The 16771-nt window shown below is 37.9% G+C and overlaps 1 protein-coding gene across 4 annotated transcripts in view; it reads right to left on the bottom strand.

The window, feature by feature from the left end:
- The window catches only part of sun1 (Sad1 and UNC84 domain containing 1), a 39263-nt gene extending 26691 nt beyond the window's left edge, over positions 1 to 12572 (bottom strand). The window contains exons 1-2 of one of the 4 annotated variants that reach the window (XM_034711084.1): positions 12382 to 12572; positions 3158 to 3255 (exon numbers count right to left, since the gene is read on the bottom strand). In XM_034711084.1, the coding sequence (XP_034566975.1) occupies positions 3158 to 3255; positions 12382 to 12465 (182 nt within the window). In that variant the 5' untranslated portion in view covers positions 12466 to 12572. Of the gene's footprint in view, positions 1 to 3157; positions 3256 to 3681; positions 3886 to 6221; positions 6657 to 12381 lie in introns of those variants that run through there. The other 3 variants (XM_034711086.1, XM_034711085.1, XM_034711087.1) reach the window with 3 other exon arrangements.
- Positions 12573 to 16771: the final 4199 nt, after the last annotated feature.

Raw genomic sequence — 16771 nt, forward strand, 5'->3', positions numbered from 1 at the left:
GAGTCTGCTCTGCGAGGACTGTACCACCCGCGGGGTTTTGACGTTGTATTGAGAAGTTAAAAACAGGTCTTGATTAGTGGAGAGGTTGAGACGTCAGTCCTGCAGCTCTACCACCAGATCGCTTCTGTGCTTGCCATGGCTCCACCAGCACAATATGTCAGCATCATTTGGCTTCATATTACACAATGAGCGGAAACTAAGGAACGTTGTCTATTCTATAGACAGTCAATGGGCGCAATATGTCAGTTCCTGATGTGGCTTTAAGTTGGCTTAATTTTCATACAATGGAGGAGAAGACGGGTCACTGTCCATATTTATTACAGTAGGGATGACCACAATTAATGGAGTATCGATTAATTGATTGTTAATAAAAAATTCGTGTTTCGAGTAATTTCTTATCAATTTTCCGTCACGCGGAACAAACATCATGTGGTGTCATATTACACTCAGCTATCAGGGAGGTGTTTTAAGTTTAAAGCATGTTTCGATGTGAATCAGCTGTTAAAGGTGTTGCGCACAGTGGAGACGCTCAGCTGGGGGCTGCGGCTGCGCGTCAGTCTCCACAAGCACTTTTTTAAAGGAGGATCAATACAAAACTGCTGCCAACAACGACATGGACACGAAGGTTGACAACTTTACACAGGACATTTCCCACCTTTGGATACTAAGGCAACAGACTGAGGGGAAATTCAGGTACGCTATGTTTGCAGAGCAGCAACATCAGAGCCGTCTGAGCTTTTCTGCAGCTGGACTGATAGTGACCCGGTTGCGCTCCCGGCTGACACCTGATCAAATACACATTTATTTTTCTCAATAAGAACGAGTGAGCAGAAAACTGGACACTGTGAGTCTGAAGTACGTGTCTGTTAATAGTCTCAGCCTTCACTTTATAAGCCTATGTCCGCGTAGAATATTTTAATGAGCCTGTTCGTTGATATTCTGCGTGTCAAACATGTGCCCGTATTCAATCCCGTCAGTTATATGCATTCTGTTGCTGTAGAAAATACAATTTAGAGGGAAAACAACGTATTTGGCCTTGTTTTTGACGTAAGAATAATAATGTTTTTTTTAATCAATTAATCGATAATTGATCGTTAACATTTCCAAAAATCGATCATGGAAATACTTTAAATGTACATCCCTAATATACAGTCAATGCTTTGAAAATATAATGAATTCTAAAACTAATGTCCACCGTTGGGTGACAAAGAGCGTGTAAGGCTCATTGGTGCCCCCTCCATTTTAAGTGGCTGAGGGGTGTAATGACATGTTTATTTATATTGAATTTTAACAACATTTTTTATATTAATATCCAGAAAAATTATATTACGATAATTATCGTTATCAAATTATCGCCCAGCACTAACTAAAACATTGACATTTTAAGTTGATTTGCATTTATTTTTAATAATACTCAAGAATTATGAATACTAGAAAAACATAATTAAATTTTTTTTAAATCCAAATTCACACTTAAAAATAACATTAGATTAACTCCAAGCACACGACAGGTTTCTTCCTCAAGCCAGCTGAGAGTCATCATCTACTAAGCTCCAGGACGCACAGGCTAATAAAAACCACAGACCTCTCAACTAGCTGGTCAAGAGGCATACACTATTAGTGTAATCCTGGGATCAAGGCTCTGGTTGTGCCTGTGAGGTCATTAATAGCTTCTCAGCTGACGCATTCAAAGGAACACGATTAGCTTGTTCCAAGCCTTTCAGTCTACCTGGCCGATTCCAGCGGCATGTCAACACACTCTCGAACATTCATCATCTTTCTTTGCCCCAGTCCATTATGAGACTCATGAGACTGCTTATCATGAGGATTTCAGATTACTTAAATGAGCTTTAAGTGCTGCAAAGCTGAATTGAAATCATGAGGAGGTTGATGGGTATGTTTTGCTTTTGTTGCCATACAAGTTCTGGTATAGCAACAGGATACCTGCTCATCAACATCTCAAAATGTAAACACCTCATAGGCAAATTCCCAACATGCATCATCTATCCCACATATAAAACTATATGAGCGGATTACAGTAAATATAAAAGCAACGGTCGAGTATTTGACATAATTACACAAAAACCTGCCTGAGCCTGTTCAGCTGGATGAAAAAGAGCTCCTAGTACTGTACGTGTGTTGTCTGCCTGTTTTCACAATGCTCCCTGCATTTCAAGACACTAAACACAAAGAGAGATTCTTAAGTTTAAACTGGATTTTTGTTTCACAAGACACTTATACACTCCCGCCTTAATGACCGAAGGGCCCTACGCAATAACTCTTCCTTCCTCTAGAGTCAGAAAGTGAGTTAAGTACACGTCAAGGTGATATTTAAATTCCTGACCCCACACCCAGAGGCCTTTCTCTTTTCTGAGAGTTTCTGACATGGACTGTGACAGAAGTTTGGGCAACAACATTCCTGCACATGCACAGACATTCCTTGGTAAGTGTTTGACCACACCTAAAAAGGTATCATCTGCGACGAGTCTCCTGGGAAACAATTGATGGATGAGAAGAACTATGGAATGGGCTGCTTTTAATGTATACTAGAGTTGGCACCTTTATCCTAAGAAGTGGTTGCATGGAGAAAAATCTGGAGCTCCTCTGTGTTTTTACCCTGCGTGGCTCCCCACTCCCCGCTAACAACTTAAACACACACACGCCAACTGAATCATGAGGCTGAGTCATCTAAGCCACAACCACATTTTTTTTTTTTTAGAAAGTCAGAGTAACTGACTTAAAGAACCTCTTAAAACACAGTAGTTAAAAGGAAATGTAAAAGCAAACTTGTATAATTTTACTCCTAAAAGGTTTGTCTTTGATTCGCACACAACTCCATCAGGCAGAGTAGAAACCTTTCCATTCAAAAGACAGCCCTTATGACTTGGTTACACAGTTGAGATATAAAATGTTATTATAGTAGACTCATGATCGACAACACCCAACATGCTCTGTTCAAGACAACAAGACAATGAAAAACTGAGTAGCTTTGCTGACATTACACAAAATATCTTAAAAAAATAGCTTCAACTAAGTAAATATTCCAAGCTGTATTAACAAATCATATGCAGGGTGTAACTGTAAATGCCATAGCTCTGGACTGTTTAACGTGCAGCCTGCCAGCATAGCCCAGCACAGCACCGCACTGAGGTCTCACCTGAGAGAGTAGGTATAGCCGGTGTTCTCCGGAGCACACTGTGGCGGTGTGTATGTGTGCAGTTGAGAAAAATCCATGTTCATTCTTCTTTGTTTAGACTGCAAGAGTCAGGACGCATGGGATAGGGATCTTTAGCCAAAGCTGACATGGTGGACAGAGGATGACAAGCACAAACTTCCACACACACAAACACACAATCACAACAACGCATGCACTGCCTTATTCAGCCTGTCTCCTGCAGACGAATTAGTTCTGCTAATGAGCTCAAGTTCTGGCATTGTGAAGTCTTATTTTATAACAGATTCAGACCTGCATTACATATTAAATCAGTACAGCACTGGTAAATTCATTGCCTGTCCTAAATAAATTCTTGTGCTATCCTCTGGGCTTCTCTCCCAAAAAAAAAACAACCACCAGTTAATGCTACGCTGTACAACAACATCAGAAAGCCCTAATGAGAGCTGCCGGGACATTCCCTTTCCCTAGGAACACAACAATGCTACTGTGGACAAGAGTTGGCCGACCTCTTCCTGCATGTGGCTGTGGCTGGTTGCTGACGGAGGCTACGGAGAGAAGCTGGAATGAAGACTTGTCTCTTCTCCTCGGGTCCACAAACAGGCAGGGAAAGGCCAGTGGAGACGGGACAGGGAGAGCGACGCTCCTCTCTCACGTTGTATTAAGCAGACTCCTCTTAAGAACAGCTATTCCTTCAGTGACTTCTCGGATAAGCTCCACGCACTGAGAGAGCAGTATTATGAAACCATGTACAGCAGCAAGGGGTGGGGCTGGCTGTTTGGCAATGGGCGGGAAACAACTAGTCTGAGGGTTGAGCTTCTCATAATGAAACCTCCCTGTGTTAATGTTGTTACCATAATACTCTCTGTTGCCAGTTTATAAAGTTCCCCTAGCTAAAATTAATGCAAATTAATACTAAACTGTTGCAACACATCCTACATTATTGAAGTTTATAAGGATCTGTCTTAGTTTAGACTGTTTCAGAGAGGCGCTGATTCATCCATGTATTTCAGAGTTATTCCAGTTTGTGTTGCTGAACTGCACTGCATTACACATAGATGTGTTTCTAATGCTTTTTTATACCATCTTATGATAAAGGGTGGGGTAAGGTCACAAGATTAATCTGTGTGGTTGTATGATGGTTTAAGAGGAGGCAAATAAGATCTAACAAAGGCCTGATAATCAAATTATGGTTAATTCCAGGACTTTGGGGACTTTTATCTTCGACTGTTGGGCAAAATACAGAAACAATGATCAAAACCAACGAATCTGCAACCTCCATAATTACTTCAGAAGTTTCCCAACACTGCTCTTAAACAGTCTGCATTAAATAAAGACAGAACTAACAACAATAGGGGTGAGTATTGGCAAGAACTCACGATGCGATACGCATCTTGATATCACACTATTGGGATATATTGGGATATTCTACACAGTTAACGAAGAAAAAAAGAGATGGTGTATATGTAAATCACACAATATTACTCAAAATTGAAAGGACAAATTAAGTCAAAACTATTTGATTGAAAACAACTTTTCCACTTCATTGTTTTTGAAATACCTAAGTCGTATTTTAGTTCCAACTCGGCTAAAATATGAATTTTTATTTTTATAAAAAAATCAATTAAGAGTTGAAATATCGATATTATATCGGAGGCCAAAGTATTGTGATATATTGCTGTATGGGTATTTTTTCACACCTCTAAACAACAATGCAGGTCATATCTATTGTGCAAGTGTTTCATTATACTGTACTATTTAGTGAGGTGTGAAAATGCATCATCAGCAAGGTAGTGTCTAAACAGTCAAAATTGTATGCTGTTATGAAAAGGCATGACTGAAAATACACTTGCTGGTTTGACATCAAGGCCCTTGCCTAGCCCCTGTAATATAAACGATAAACAATCAGCATCCATCTGTTTAATGTAGCATCTCCAGTCAAAATAAGCTTAATCAATCTAGTCCCAAAATGTAACCATCTGGTCAAAACGTCTACGTATATTCTGGCCAATAAGGGAACTCCTACTCCAACTAGTAGTTCAATTAAACAGATAAATAAAGCATAAATGGGGTGGCAAACAAACAGATTGCTTTTCGGAAAATCCACCATCAAACCTTCACCCATAATCTTAATCATGTTTCAAATCCCCATCTGAGTCTCCAAGCCGAAAAGAGGGTAAACAGAAACAAATATCCAGAAGCCAAGAGGACTACTTTGATTCAGCCAGGATTACTGATTTTTTTATTTGTCAACTTTCGCAGTGTATTGTGATGTAAGCACTAAATGTGGGCACTCGAAAATCAAACACCAACCTCCGACAGGACGTCAGCTGTGCTAGAACTGCTGCAGGTGTTCGGATTCTGATCTGCAGCTTTTTGTGACTTCACTGAAATATGATGGCATGTCATGCTTGAGCTCATTATAAAAGGAGACAGGTTCAACAAACGCAGACTATTTTGGCAAATCTACAACCTTGGTATGCTATACGGGGAAATATGTCCCACAGTTGGCTGCTGTATTTATCGCATGTCTGTTTTGCTGGCTCCTTTACGCAAACCACCTGCGACGAAGACGCAAAGTGCTGTGACTAGTCCACCTACTGTCGAAACATCGTTCACACAGCCGCCGTTTTAAACATATTCAGTTTAATAATAACTGCAGATACTTTTGAACCAGATGACATATGAGCCCTGTTACATTCTCATATTGCCCCGTGCTAAATTTAGACGCCATGAATTTAAACAACGCAGTCACTCCAAAAAAGCTCTGACTTACAGGCTTCTGCAACGACGCACTTTATTATAATCGTGCAGTTACATTTTTCTTTTCTCAGTCAAACACGCAGTTATGCAGAAAAGTAACGTGTTTAACAGTTGTTTAACAGGGAATGAGAAAAAATCACCCTGGATAAATAAGGCCTGAGGTGACGTTATTTGTGGGTAAAGGAGCCGAGCAAGGACAAAATAAATCTGGATCAAACGAATACACATTCACAGCAGACAAACGCAACTACTAATGTAAATGTTGTATTTTCTCATGTCAACTTGCCCGCGTGGTTGTAGTCCATGGATGTTATTATTCTATAGAGCGCAATCCAAAGGGAAAATATCCAAACATTACTGTCAGGAAAGATGCGCGAACTTCTGCTAGCATCCCTGCGCATGGGAACTTAGAGGTTAAGTATTACTGCGGACCCACAGATCCGTGACGCGATTTTTTCCAGCAGAAAATCACAAAAGTTTGCAAGTAGCTTCTGACTGTTATGCTAGTGCACAACAAGCAGATTTCCAAAATGGCTTCCCAGGCGTAACAAAGCCAGAAGGATCGCAGGCGCCGAGCTGATCCTCCCACTCGCAGGCCGGCCCTCCATTGTGGGCCAGGGCGCACTCTTTAAATCTACTGGAGGACAGCAGCAGTGCCGCAACGGCATGCACCGGACTGCTGCTGGTGCTCCGTGCATCCAGAAGATCACACTATTGTTGTGATATGAAAACCCTGAACAGAGCCGGCCCTAACCGCCCTGAACAGAGCCGGCCCTAACCGACTTGGTGAGCTAGGCAAGATTTTAACAGGCGCCCCTTGTATAATAACCAACTCCAACAATCACATCACATATACACTGAAAGACAACTGACATCCAGCTTTATGTTTTACAGGTTTCCTTTGTTTTAAATTAAAATGACCTCTAAAAGAACATGAATAAAATGGTAATAACACTGATATTTAGCAGGAAAATAATTATACAATTTCAAAATGCATACTGCAATAGTAGTAGGATGTATTCAGTCATTATATAACAATAATTTCACAGTACAGACACTTTAAAAAAAAAGCAACAGTAATGTATTAAATGATAAGTGAAAAGGCAGAAGCAAAATGCTCATTTAAGCCTAGCCTACATTTTCTATCTAATTAAGCTTCCAAAATGTAAAGAAAACAACAAAACAAAAACAGGTAAATCATGAACACTTAAAGACTTCAAAAACTGCTTTGCAAACCATTATTTTTAAAACCAAAAGTGAATCACAAGCTTTTAAATGTTTACTTGCATCTTTCTGCAATTTAATCCAAGAATTAGATAAAACAATATTGTTTTTCATTTAATCTTCAAATTTTCTTCCTCACTCATTAGCGGTGCCCCTTATGGATGGCTGGCGCCCCTAGCATTTGCCTATACTGCCTATGTTAGGGCCAGCCCTGACCCTGAAGGACAACTCAACCGTCACTGTAGGTCCCGTATGACATCTGCTACCAAAATAACCTTCAACATACTTAGATTTCCAGCAGCATAAATTATCGATTATTAACAACACAGCATGAACCATACCAATTGTGTTAAATTAAAACGACAACAGTATTGAGAACTATCAGTATATTCTATACTTGATTGCAGGGACAATCAGAAATGTAAATCCCTAACTTGCAAATAGTCTATAGAGCTTTACAGAAAAGTTTGTAAAAAAATATATAGTCTCTAATAGATGTTTGAACTTCACTTTCAAATTTAAGAAAATGTAAAAATAAAGAAAAAGGGCTTATTTTCAAGATCCAAAATATGAATGACCAAACTACTTCCCTACAAAAGACTTTAGAAAAGAAAGGAATGGCACTGACGAGTTTTCACACTGAAATATAACAAAAGCAAAGACTGCAAGACACTTCATCAAAGTTGCTGCAACTTAGGTTGTCAATGTTACATACCACAATTTTAAACTTCGATGCAATGCGAGAAAAAAAATCTAACGATGTCAGTATCTGATTGGATACCACATCATAAAAGAGCTGCAACATTGATTGAGTATGGGACAAACACTCGAAAGGTGTGATGTGTGGGAAATGTTCACTAATGGACGAAAACATAACGAAAGATGTCTGAACATTGTACAAAAAAAGTCAATCAGGAAACATAAGAAATACTGTATACATCAAAAAAGTTGAGTAACACAGCATAACAGATTGTCCCTTTTCCCACTGCTTAATTTCCATGAAGAGTGAAGCTGATTATGCTTAAGACAGTAAAACCGTACAGGTACTCACTCACCTCAGTCTGTTACAATTTTTTTTTTAAATAATTACCAGGATTAATGAATGGAATGAATGAGAGTGGGTATTTCCTTATGTGCTGCTGCAATAACATTTTTAGATTGTTTACTTAAAAAGGTACAGTGTGTGGGAATGGGGTTATTAATCGTCACCTAGCTGTCAGATTGTTGATTCAAACGCTCCCCTGCTCAGCCCTCCTATCAGTGAAGTGACGGCCTTTGAGGACAAGAAGCTCCTGTGATGCACGATAGGTATGATCCTCCCTTTGTCAACATCTATCAACAAAAGATATTTTGTGCACAAAAAAAACCCAAACAATCTTCTTCTTTGTCATCTTCCAACCAGTGCATTTCAGCAGCTACTCACTAAATAGGAAATGTGTTTAGCTGTTGATAGTTTGTCCGTTCTGTGCTAAGATAAAATAAGATAGTCCTTTACTCATCCCACAACGGGGAAATTCAAGAATGCTACTGTAGAAACATGGCAACGGTGCAAGATGGTGGCTGCTGTGAGAGGGGAATTGTCCCTGTGATATAAAAGACTAATTCTAAGTTGACAAAAACAAACCATTTGTATGTTCAGTCCATTAAAAACCAATATAACACTAATGGGGCACTGGTGGCCTAGCGGTCTAAGTGCCCCACACACAGAGGCTAGAGTCCTCATCGCAGAGGACGCCAGTTTGATTCCCGGCCAGGACCACTTCCTGCATGTCTTCCCCGCTCTCTATTCCCCATGTTTCCTGTCTCTCTTCATCTGTCCCATCTAATAAAGGCAATATCATATTCCATTTCTACCAATTCTGATCTGATGAATGCTCTCTCTCTCTCTCTCTCTCTCTCTCTCTCTCTCCTCTCTCTCTCTATATATATATATATATATATATATATATATATATATATATATATATATATATATATATATATATGTTGTAAGATATGCTTATTTTTACTTCTTTAATTTTAATTGCTAATAACTTTTTAATAATTGATATTTTTAGTCTCTTGTTTGCTTTATATTTTTTTGCACTGTCTACTTTGCTACTGTGACACTTGAATTTCCCCATTGTGGGACGAGTAAAGGACTATCTTATAATACACACTGCACCTTTAGATGCAATTCGAAATCCACTTGCCAATATATCAATTAATTTAACAAGGGAATATTGTTGTTGTTAAACAGTAACCACAGATTGTATGGTCACAGGCATTATCAGTTGTGTCTGATTAGGAAGGAGTGAAGCTAAAATGTGTGTCAGGTCATTGACTGATGACAGTAATAAAATTGTAAGTTGTCTTCCTGATCCAGATGACAAAATGTAATTTCCAGGGTCTTGACATTTTCAATACTTTAAGGGGGTCCAGAAAATATATCATTTTACTTTAGAAGAATTTCAAATTCAGAACTTTACTCAACTATTTTTATACTGTGCAAGTACACCTGTTGTTGTTTTATTTTTGTAAACAGGCGCCATAGTTCACAATAACACAAATTCAAAGTCGTCATCATGTGTCATAAAAGACAATACAGAAGAAATACTCTATTACTGTTGTAGTATTTTATGGAGTGTAGATGTGTAGTTTCCTTGAGTTCAAAGTCCAAAAACAAGTATGCCAAAAAACAGTTTCAGCACAAGTAGCTGTGAAACTGACTTCAGAGTTCTCTACTCATTCAAAGAAGGGTATAAAATATGTATCTTAAGGTTTAACCTCAGAGGGAATAGATGGTCTTGGGCAAGGCGCCATCTACTGGACAACAGTCTGTCACTCTGTCAGATGGATCAACTTCAATCTCTGAATGTCCCACGAAGGAGGGTGATTCCTCTGTCAAAGAGTCAACAATATCATGGTTCACACCCTGTTTAAGCCAAGATAAGATAACACCTCCATAAAAACTCTCTCATTCAGTGTCCTCCATTCAGGTGTATTCCATGAAATCAAAAGCAAGTAGTAAAATAAGTACTCTATTCCTTAGCTTAATCAAAAGATCAATTCAACTGTATAAATTACGGAATTATCTGCAACAAAACCAGAGAGAACCAAAATTCCTAAAGCAGTAGTTCAGAAGAAACTGGCTTGTACTGGCATACAAGTCGCAGCAAAAGGTCACAAGATAAATCTGAGGACTCCTAAGAAGATTAAAGGGAGAGGAAAGAAGAAAAAACAGCTCTGCGATTAACTCTGTATAGTCACTCTCCAGATTCTCTCAAACAAATGTTGAATAATTTGTCATCTTTGAAACTCAATATGATGTTCAAATGAAACCATGTCAGGTGTCTATTATAAAGAAAATACTCTTCATACTGATCCAACAATTTGCAAATGTAGCTGTAAGACTACAGTTGTGGAGTGAAAAGTAAAATGTATTCTAAATTTTGGTGGAATAGAAGTTTAAATCAGAAAATATTGAAATGAGAAAATTGTAAGTATCCTAAAATACTTATATTCCATCGATGGCAACAGCCCCTCTTCTTCAAGCTTTCACTCTAGTCATCGGTTACTTGCAGTCTAACATTTTAGAGGGAGAAGCAAGTCACACTGTCACATATGTGTGAGAGTCAAGACTATGTAATGAGTCCATTTGAGGAATGGTGTTGTGTACAAGCAGGGGCTTGTCCAGAGAGGTGGCCAGGGGTGGCATTGGTCTGAAATTGAAATCTGGTTGGCCAACCTTGGGGATGCCCACAAATGCAAAACTGTGATGGGCTATTTTCCTTATCACAGGCAGGACTAATAACTAACCACATGGGCTGTGTTGCAAAAGATGGCTTGTAGCTGTTTTTGCATATAAATGTAGCTCAAGTGTTTTGTTTATACTTTAAATTGTTAAAGGATACTTGGTACATCTATATCAAAGACAGGTGAGTAGAAGAAGTTTCAAAAATTGCAAGAAATCGCCTGCACAATAATGTCTGCCTGAGGAATGTACTTCAGTTATTTTGTGTTTTGGTGTTTGCCTGCAGTTTCACAAGTACTTCAAATAGTAACTACAGACAACATCTGCTTTTTGAGCCCATACAAAAAATAGCTTACAAAAAATAATGAAACGGTGACTCAGTTGCATAACTTTTGAAGTTAAAGAATTATGAAAAAAAAGAAATGTCTGTGAGATAATATCAAGTTGGGACAGAAGGTAAATGAATTATATTCATTTGTGTCTGCTTGTGTATGTGTAGACCAAGCGGCAACCTCCAGCCACGAGAATTGAAGCCAATGCAGAAGTGTTAAAAACTGCAGTCAAGTGTCCACTTGAGGCTGGCTCCTGAAGTAACCACATACACACAAACTCAAAAAAGCCGATCTTTACAGCCGAAATAAACATGCTTACAGCCTGGTACCAAAAACAAGTGTAGTCTGGATAGCTCATTTCTCGATAGTCATACACTTTACGGGGGGTGAATTTTTTCAAAACACAGAAATTTCAAAGATATTCAAATTACGAGTTTTTTGTGAGAAACAGTACGCGAGGCAGACTGGTCCGATGCATACTGTGAAATTTTCCCAAACCAGTGGACATCCGGGGAGTTTTGGCATACTGCAGATTTTGCTCTTGTTCACACACTACTTACTACATACTGAATTTTGGCCAAATAAGTACCTACTGCAAGTATGGTAGGTGGTTTCGAAAACAGCCCATGTTAATGCCCAAGTTGGGCCACACCAGTCAGAAAGTTCTGGACACGCCCCTGCACAGAGATAAAGACCCCGGCATTTGGCTCTGCTGGTGTACAGATAAAGACAAACGCCTTATTATGAAGCGTTAACACACATTTAACTGTTTGCAAAGCTTCAAAACCCTTCACATTAATAAGGTTCTGTTAGATTGGCCGGTTTTTCAAGAACTATCCAGAGAAAATATCGTTACCAGAACTTAGCCGTGCCCGTTGCTACTGCACTGTACAAAAAGAAAAGCTGAAGGCTTGGACTTCCTTGAAGTGTAGACTTAGTTCTTATCAGTAAAACGTCTGCAGATACAAACGTCCATGAAACCCCCCCCCCCCCCCCCCCCCCCCCCCCCCCCCCACACACACAAATACAGCACAACAGAACAAAAAGCCACCAGAAACCTTGAGATTTCAAATAAGAAGAAGCTTTGTATGAAAGTTGTGAACAGCGCACGTGAAATGAATGTACACAATTATCAACAAAAACGCTGAGTTACTCACATGCTGACTCTGACAGCGGAATATCGAGTGAACGCTGGTGACAGTCAAATTGGAAATTGTGTTGTGAAAGGCAAATCCACTCATCCAGTCCGTTAACTTTTCACGACCAGTTGCACATTTACTACTTTGAAAAATAGGACCTTGCTCTAACGTTCGCCTTTCCCGCACACTGTCATATTTTCCGTTGTTCCGCTGGCGTCACATGCGTCAATCCTTATATGGTAAAAATGACCATATATGGGTTCAATCAGAATGTTTTACAACTGCTTTTTGCAATGTAACAGCACCATCTAGTGGCCATTGATGAGAACAATAATTAATTGTGAATCCATAACCTACTACAGCAGGGGTTCCCAAACTTTTCAGCCCGTGACTCCCAAAATATAGGTGCCAAAGACTCGCGACCCCCACTGTCCCTCAGTGTGATTTAATGTGGCTTAATTTAGGTGGCATGCAGAAAACTAGCCTACCTATATGACCATGTGGCTGTGTTTCCTGTGCCATTATGAATTAACCTACTGCTACTGATGCTTTTGATAATTAACTGTTCACTAACCCTAAACTTAGGAGTCATCTGGCAAAAAGCAAGACAGAAAACTCATTATAGTTTCTATTTTCAAGGTTTTATTTCAAGTTTAACTACTATTTTTGTCCATATGTTTTACTATTAATGGACTAAATTTACTATTTTTTAGATAACTTTTGTCATTCAACTTTTTTATGCATTTTTTCAGTATTTCTTTGTTCACCACAGGTTAACAAATTATATGTAAGTAATACAAAACGTATAAAAAGAAGAAAAAATGAATAAATTCAAAAAAATTAATCAAAATTAATAAAGATAAAGAAATAATAATAATTAACAGTACAAACATAAAAGGAAGATAAACATGATAAAACAAGGAAAGTAAACACAAATAAATAATAATAAAAAAAGAATATATATATATATATATATATATATATATATATATATATATATATATATATATATATATATAGATAACTTAAAAAAAATAATTCCGGAAGACATCTCACGGCCCCCCATTTGTGCCTCACAACCCCCCAGGGGGTCGCGACCCACACTTTGGGAATCCCTGTACTACAGGATACTGACACCCACTGTGACAATGATGCTAATGTAAGTGATTGCATATGCCATCATTATACTATACTGTAGGAAACTTAAGAAAAAATCTAAGTGTCCCTACCTTGATTATTTAATTTTAGTAGGCCTAACTCCAAACTTCCTCTCTACAACTATATCAGAGGCTAATTTTGTAACTTTTACTCAACTTAATCTGTAGTTTCTTACAGAAGTTCAAACCTCTTTGTAACAGGACTGTTTTTTAACATCTCAGTAAACACCCTCTCAAATGACATTCAATTCACAAATGTTGATGCATTTTTAAATAAATACTTTCAAATGGTCTGAGAATAAGTTATATTAAGTGCAACCCATCGACTGTGAAACATTAGTATACAGTCTATGGCAAAACCTTCAACAATCAAATCATAATAAATGCATTAAAGGGCTTTTACTGTCACATTTTGGCATTGCTACTTCATACATGGAGGATCTGAGAAAGTATATTAACAAATAGAGGTAGGGAAAAATAAAAATAAAGACTGGAGTGACCTGTTTTCTACATTGTATCTTATTGCTAAACCTGCATGATAGGAAAACATTGACAACATTGATATCAAGTTCTTACAGTTGGCACAAGTTGCCTCTATTTTTTCTGTGAAAGGGACTCTCCACATAAACGAAACAACAGAAATAAGCTTTATAAGACAAGTGTGCTCAAACAAAAAACACTAGAGAAAATACCTTTTTTCTAAAAAAAAATCCCTTAACCTCTTATCTTTGTTTTTGTGTCAAACAAGTATGTGCTGTGTCCTTATAGCTACAGTGGCAAAACTTGAATTATGACTTCAAAGTGCCTTGACACCCTTGTTCAACGAGCATTGGCAACTCAGTCTGTGAGAAATATTTGCACACAGTGAGAGAAAACCTGAAAAACTGGCCATCTGTTACCTGAGGAATGGTGGTGATGTGATTCTATTGTCCTGAAGATCACGTGAACTCATTATGTGAAAGGGGGTATGATTTTTCTTGTACTCAGTTGGCTGCTCTCACTTCATAAGTCTTTCTTAGAGAGCTGTCCAGAGTCAGTGACGATGAAAACCTTTATTGTTTTGCTTATGTGCTTTATTTTTCCTGTGCAGCCTAAGGAGACAGATCGCTGTGAGTATAATAATCATTACACTCTGCTAACTTGGTTTCCTTCACTATATTTTGAGTTCTGCAAGTCTTTGTGTCGTAAGGATTGTGGCTCTAGCCTGTTTCTTTCTTTCTTTCTTTCTTTTTTTGTACAGATGTCCATTGTGAAAGTTGTCTAACAGCTGCACAAGGTATGATAGACTGCTGTTCAGATTCCCTCTGAGTAAGAAGCAGTCGTTTAAATTTACACCAACTCATTGCTTTACATAGTGTGTTATTTGTTCCTCATTTTTATAATTTTCTATAGGAAATAGAGAGTAATCTAAAGCAAATTGCTTTCCAGAGATTGAGAAAGCCATAAAGGAAGCACCAGCTGAGAACAGGCAGACAGTAGTGGAGGGCCTCCTTCGTGGCAGTGTGTGTAAGAAACTGCACTCCTTCAAACATGCCCATGTCTCTAAGGACAAGCTGATTTCCTCCTGCATGCAATTGATGGGTAAGATCTGAAAGAAATAACATTGGATTTGAATACTTATATCACCCTAACTTATCATTTGCTTTTGAATTCCCACCCAGACTCCAATTATGACCAGTTTCATAAAGCTTTGGCGTCTAAAGAGCCAAACAATCTGAGTATAGTCCTGTGTTATGAGCAGTCTAGAGCATGTGTAGGAGTGAAACGCAAGTCTTTTGAGGTAAGCTGTTGGTGTTATTGTGAAACAGTCATTTCTGCATGTTGAATTTCTCCAATGAGATCTAAAAGTGTTTAACTTTTTTGACAGGATTCCAAAACAAGCTTTTCAGACAGTGATATTGAAGCTCTACTTCAGGCCAACAAGTTGAACGTGCGCATAGTTCAACCCATACATTCAGGATCGCAAGTGGACTCGAAGGATGAGCTGTAAAAACAGTGACATCAAGTTGCTTGCCACTGAATGTCTGATAAAAAGTATCTCTGATACAGTGATTTGGAGTGTCAATGCCCATAATAAAAACATCACATCTTGACTGTACATTTTGTTTGGCATGGTGGACGGGACTGTCACCATACTTGAATGCATGATACTGTATATAGTCAGAAATTCATCAGTGTTTGATTATGTTTGAAGTGGTGTCATATACTTATTGTATAAAACCAAATATTTCTCTATCGCCCCTCAGGTTATCAGTTTTAAATGTATTTTATATCAACTTCTTCTTTTCTAGTTCAATATATTTTTGATTGGTTTTGGTGCTGGTTTTGTTAAATACTGGTTTTATTTTTTAATGCGTAGTTTATAGCTTATTTAAAAAATATTTTTTTATTGTTAGATTTTTTTTTTATATGGGAAACTGAGGCCAGAAAAAAGCAGATCTATAACGTAATAAAAAACTCAAAATATCAAACCCCTTTCATAAGATTGATCCAAATTTAGTATAAAACGAACGTCACAGCCATCTACTACATGCACACCATGAATGATGTGTCTAAATATTATAATATAGTTTCTCTATATTAGTTAGTTTCAGTAAGTTAATTTTCAGAAGAAGTCTTGTTTTTATTTTTATTTCAGTCAACAAGAAATATTTGAAAGTCTGTTTTTGGTTATTTTGTATCATTAACAATAACCAGGGGAGATATATAAAAGATATCTCAGTAGGCCCCATCACCACAGCCAACCCTACAAAATATAACATTGCTGCTATAATACTGGTTTATTTGCATTATACAAAAATGTATGCTTAACTATCCTAGTTAACTGACTCAATCTAAGCTACATATCAATATTATTTTTTTTTACAATTTCTCCAAATGTAACTGCACAATATTGAACTTCTGACTGTCCACCTCTGTAAACAAGATTATTTGAAGCCAAGTGACTTGTTAAAATAACAAAAAGGGGGCATTATTTGGTATAATGGTATATATATATATCATGAAGTAAAATAAAAGTAAGTCAAAATCATGAAGTAAAATAAAACTCTAAAAACTACAGATTACTTTCAATCGGATTAAGCCACACTAGATGCTATGAAAATATGACTATTCCCCACTTTAGGCATGAGACGCGCATCTCACTGAGCCAGAAAAAATTCCAGAAAGGAATTCTGAATGTTTGTTTATTTATTCAGACAATTTTAGTTATCTTATTGCAGTTATAACCAGTGGTGGACAGTAACAAAGTA

The sequence above is a fragment of the Notolabrus celidotus genome, chromosome 20 (genome assembly GCF_009762535.1).
Source record: "Notolabrus celidotus isolate fNotCel1 chromosome 20, fNotCel1.pri, whole genome shotgun sequence".
NCBI classification, from domain to species: Eukaryota; Metazoa; Chordata; class Actinopteri; order Labriformes; family Labridae; genus Notolabrus; species Notolabrus celidotus.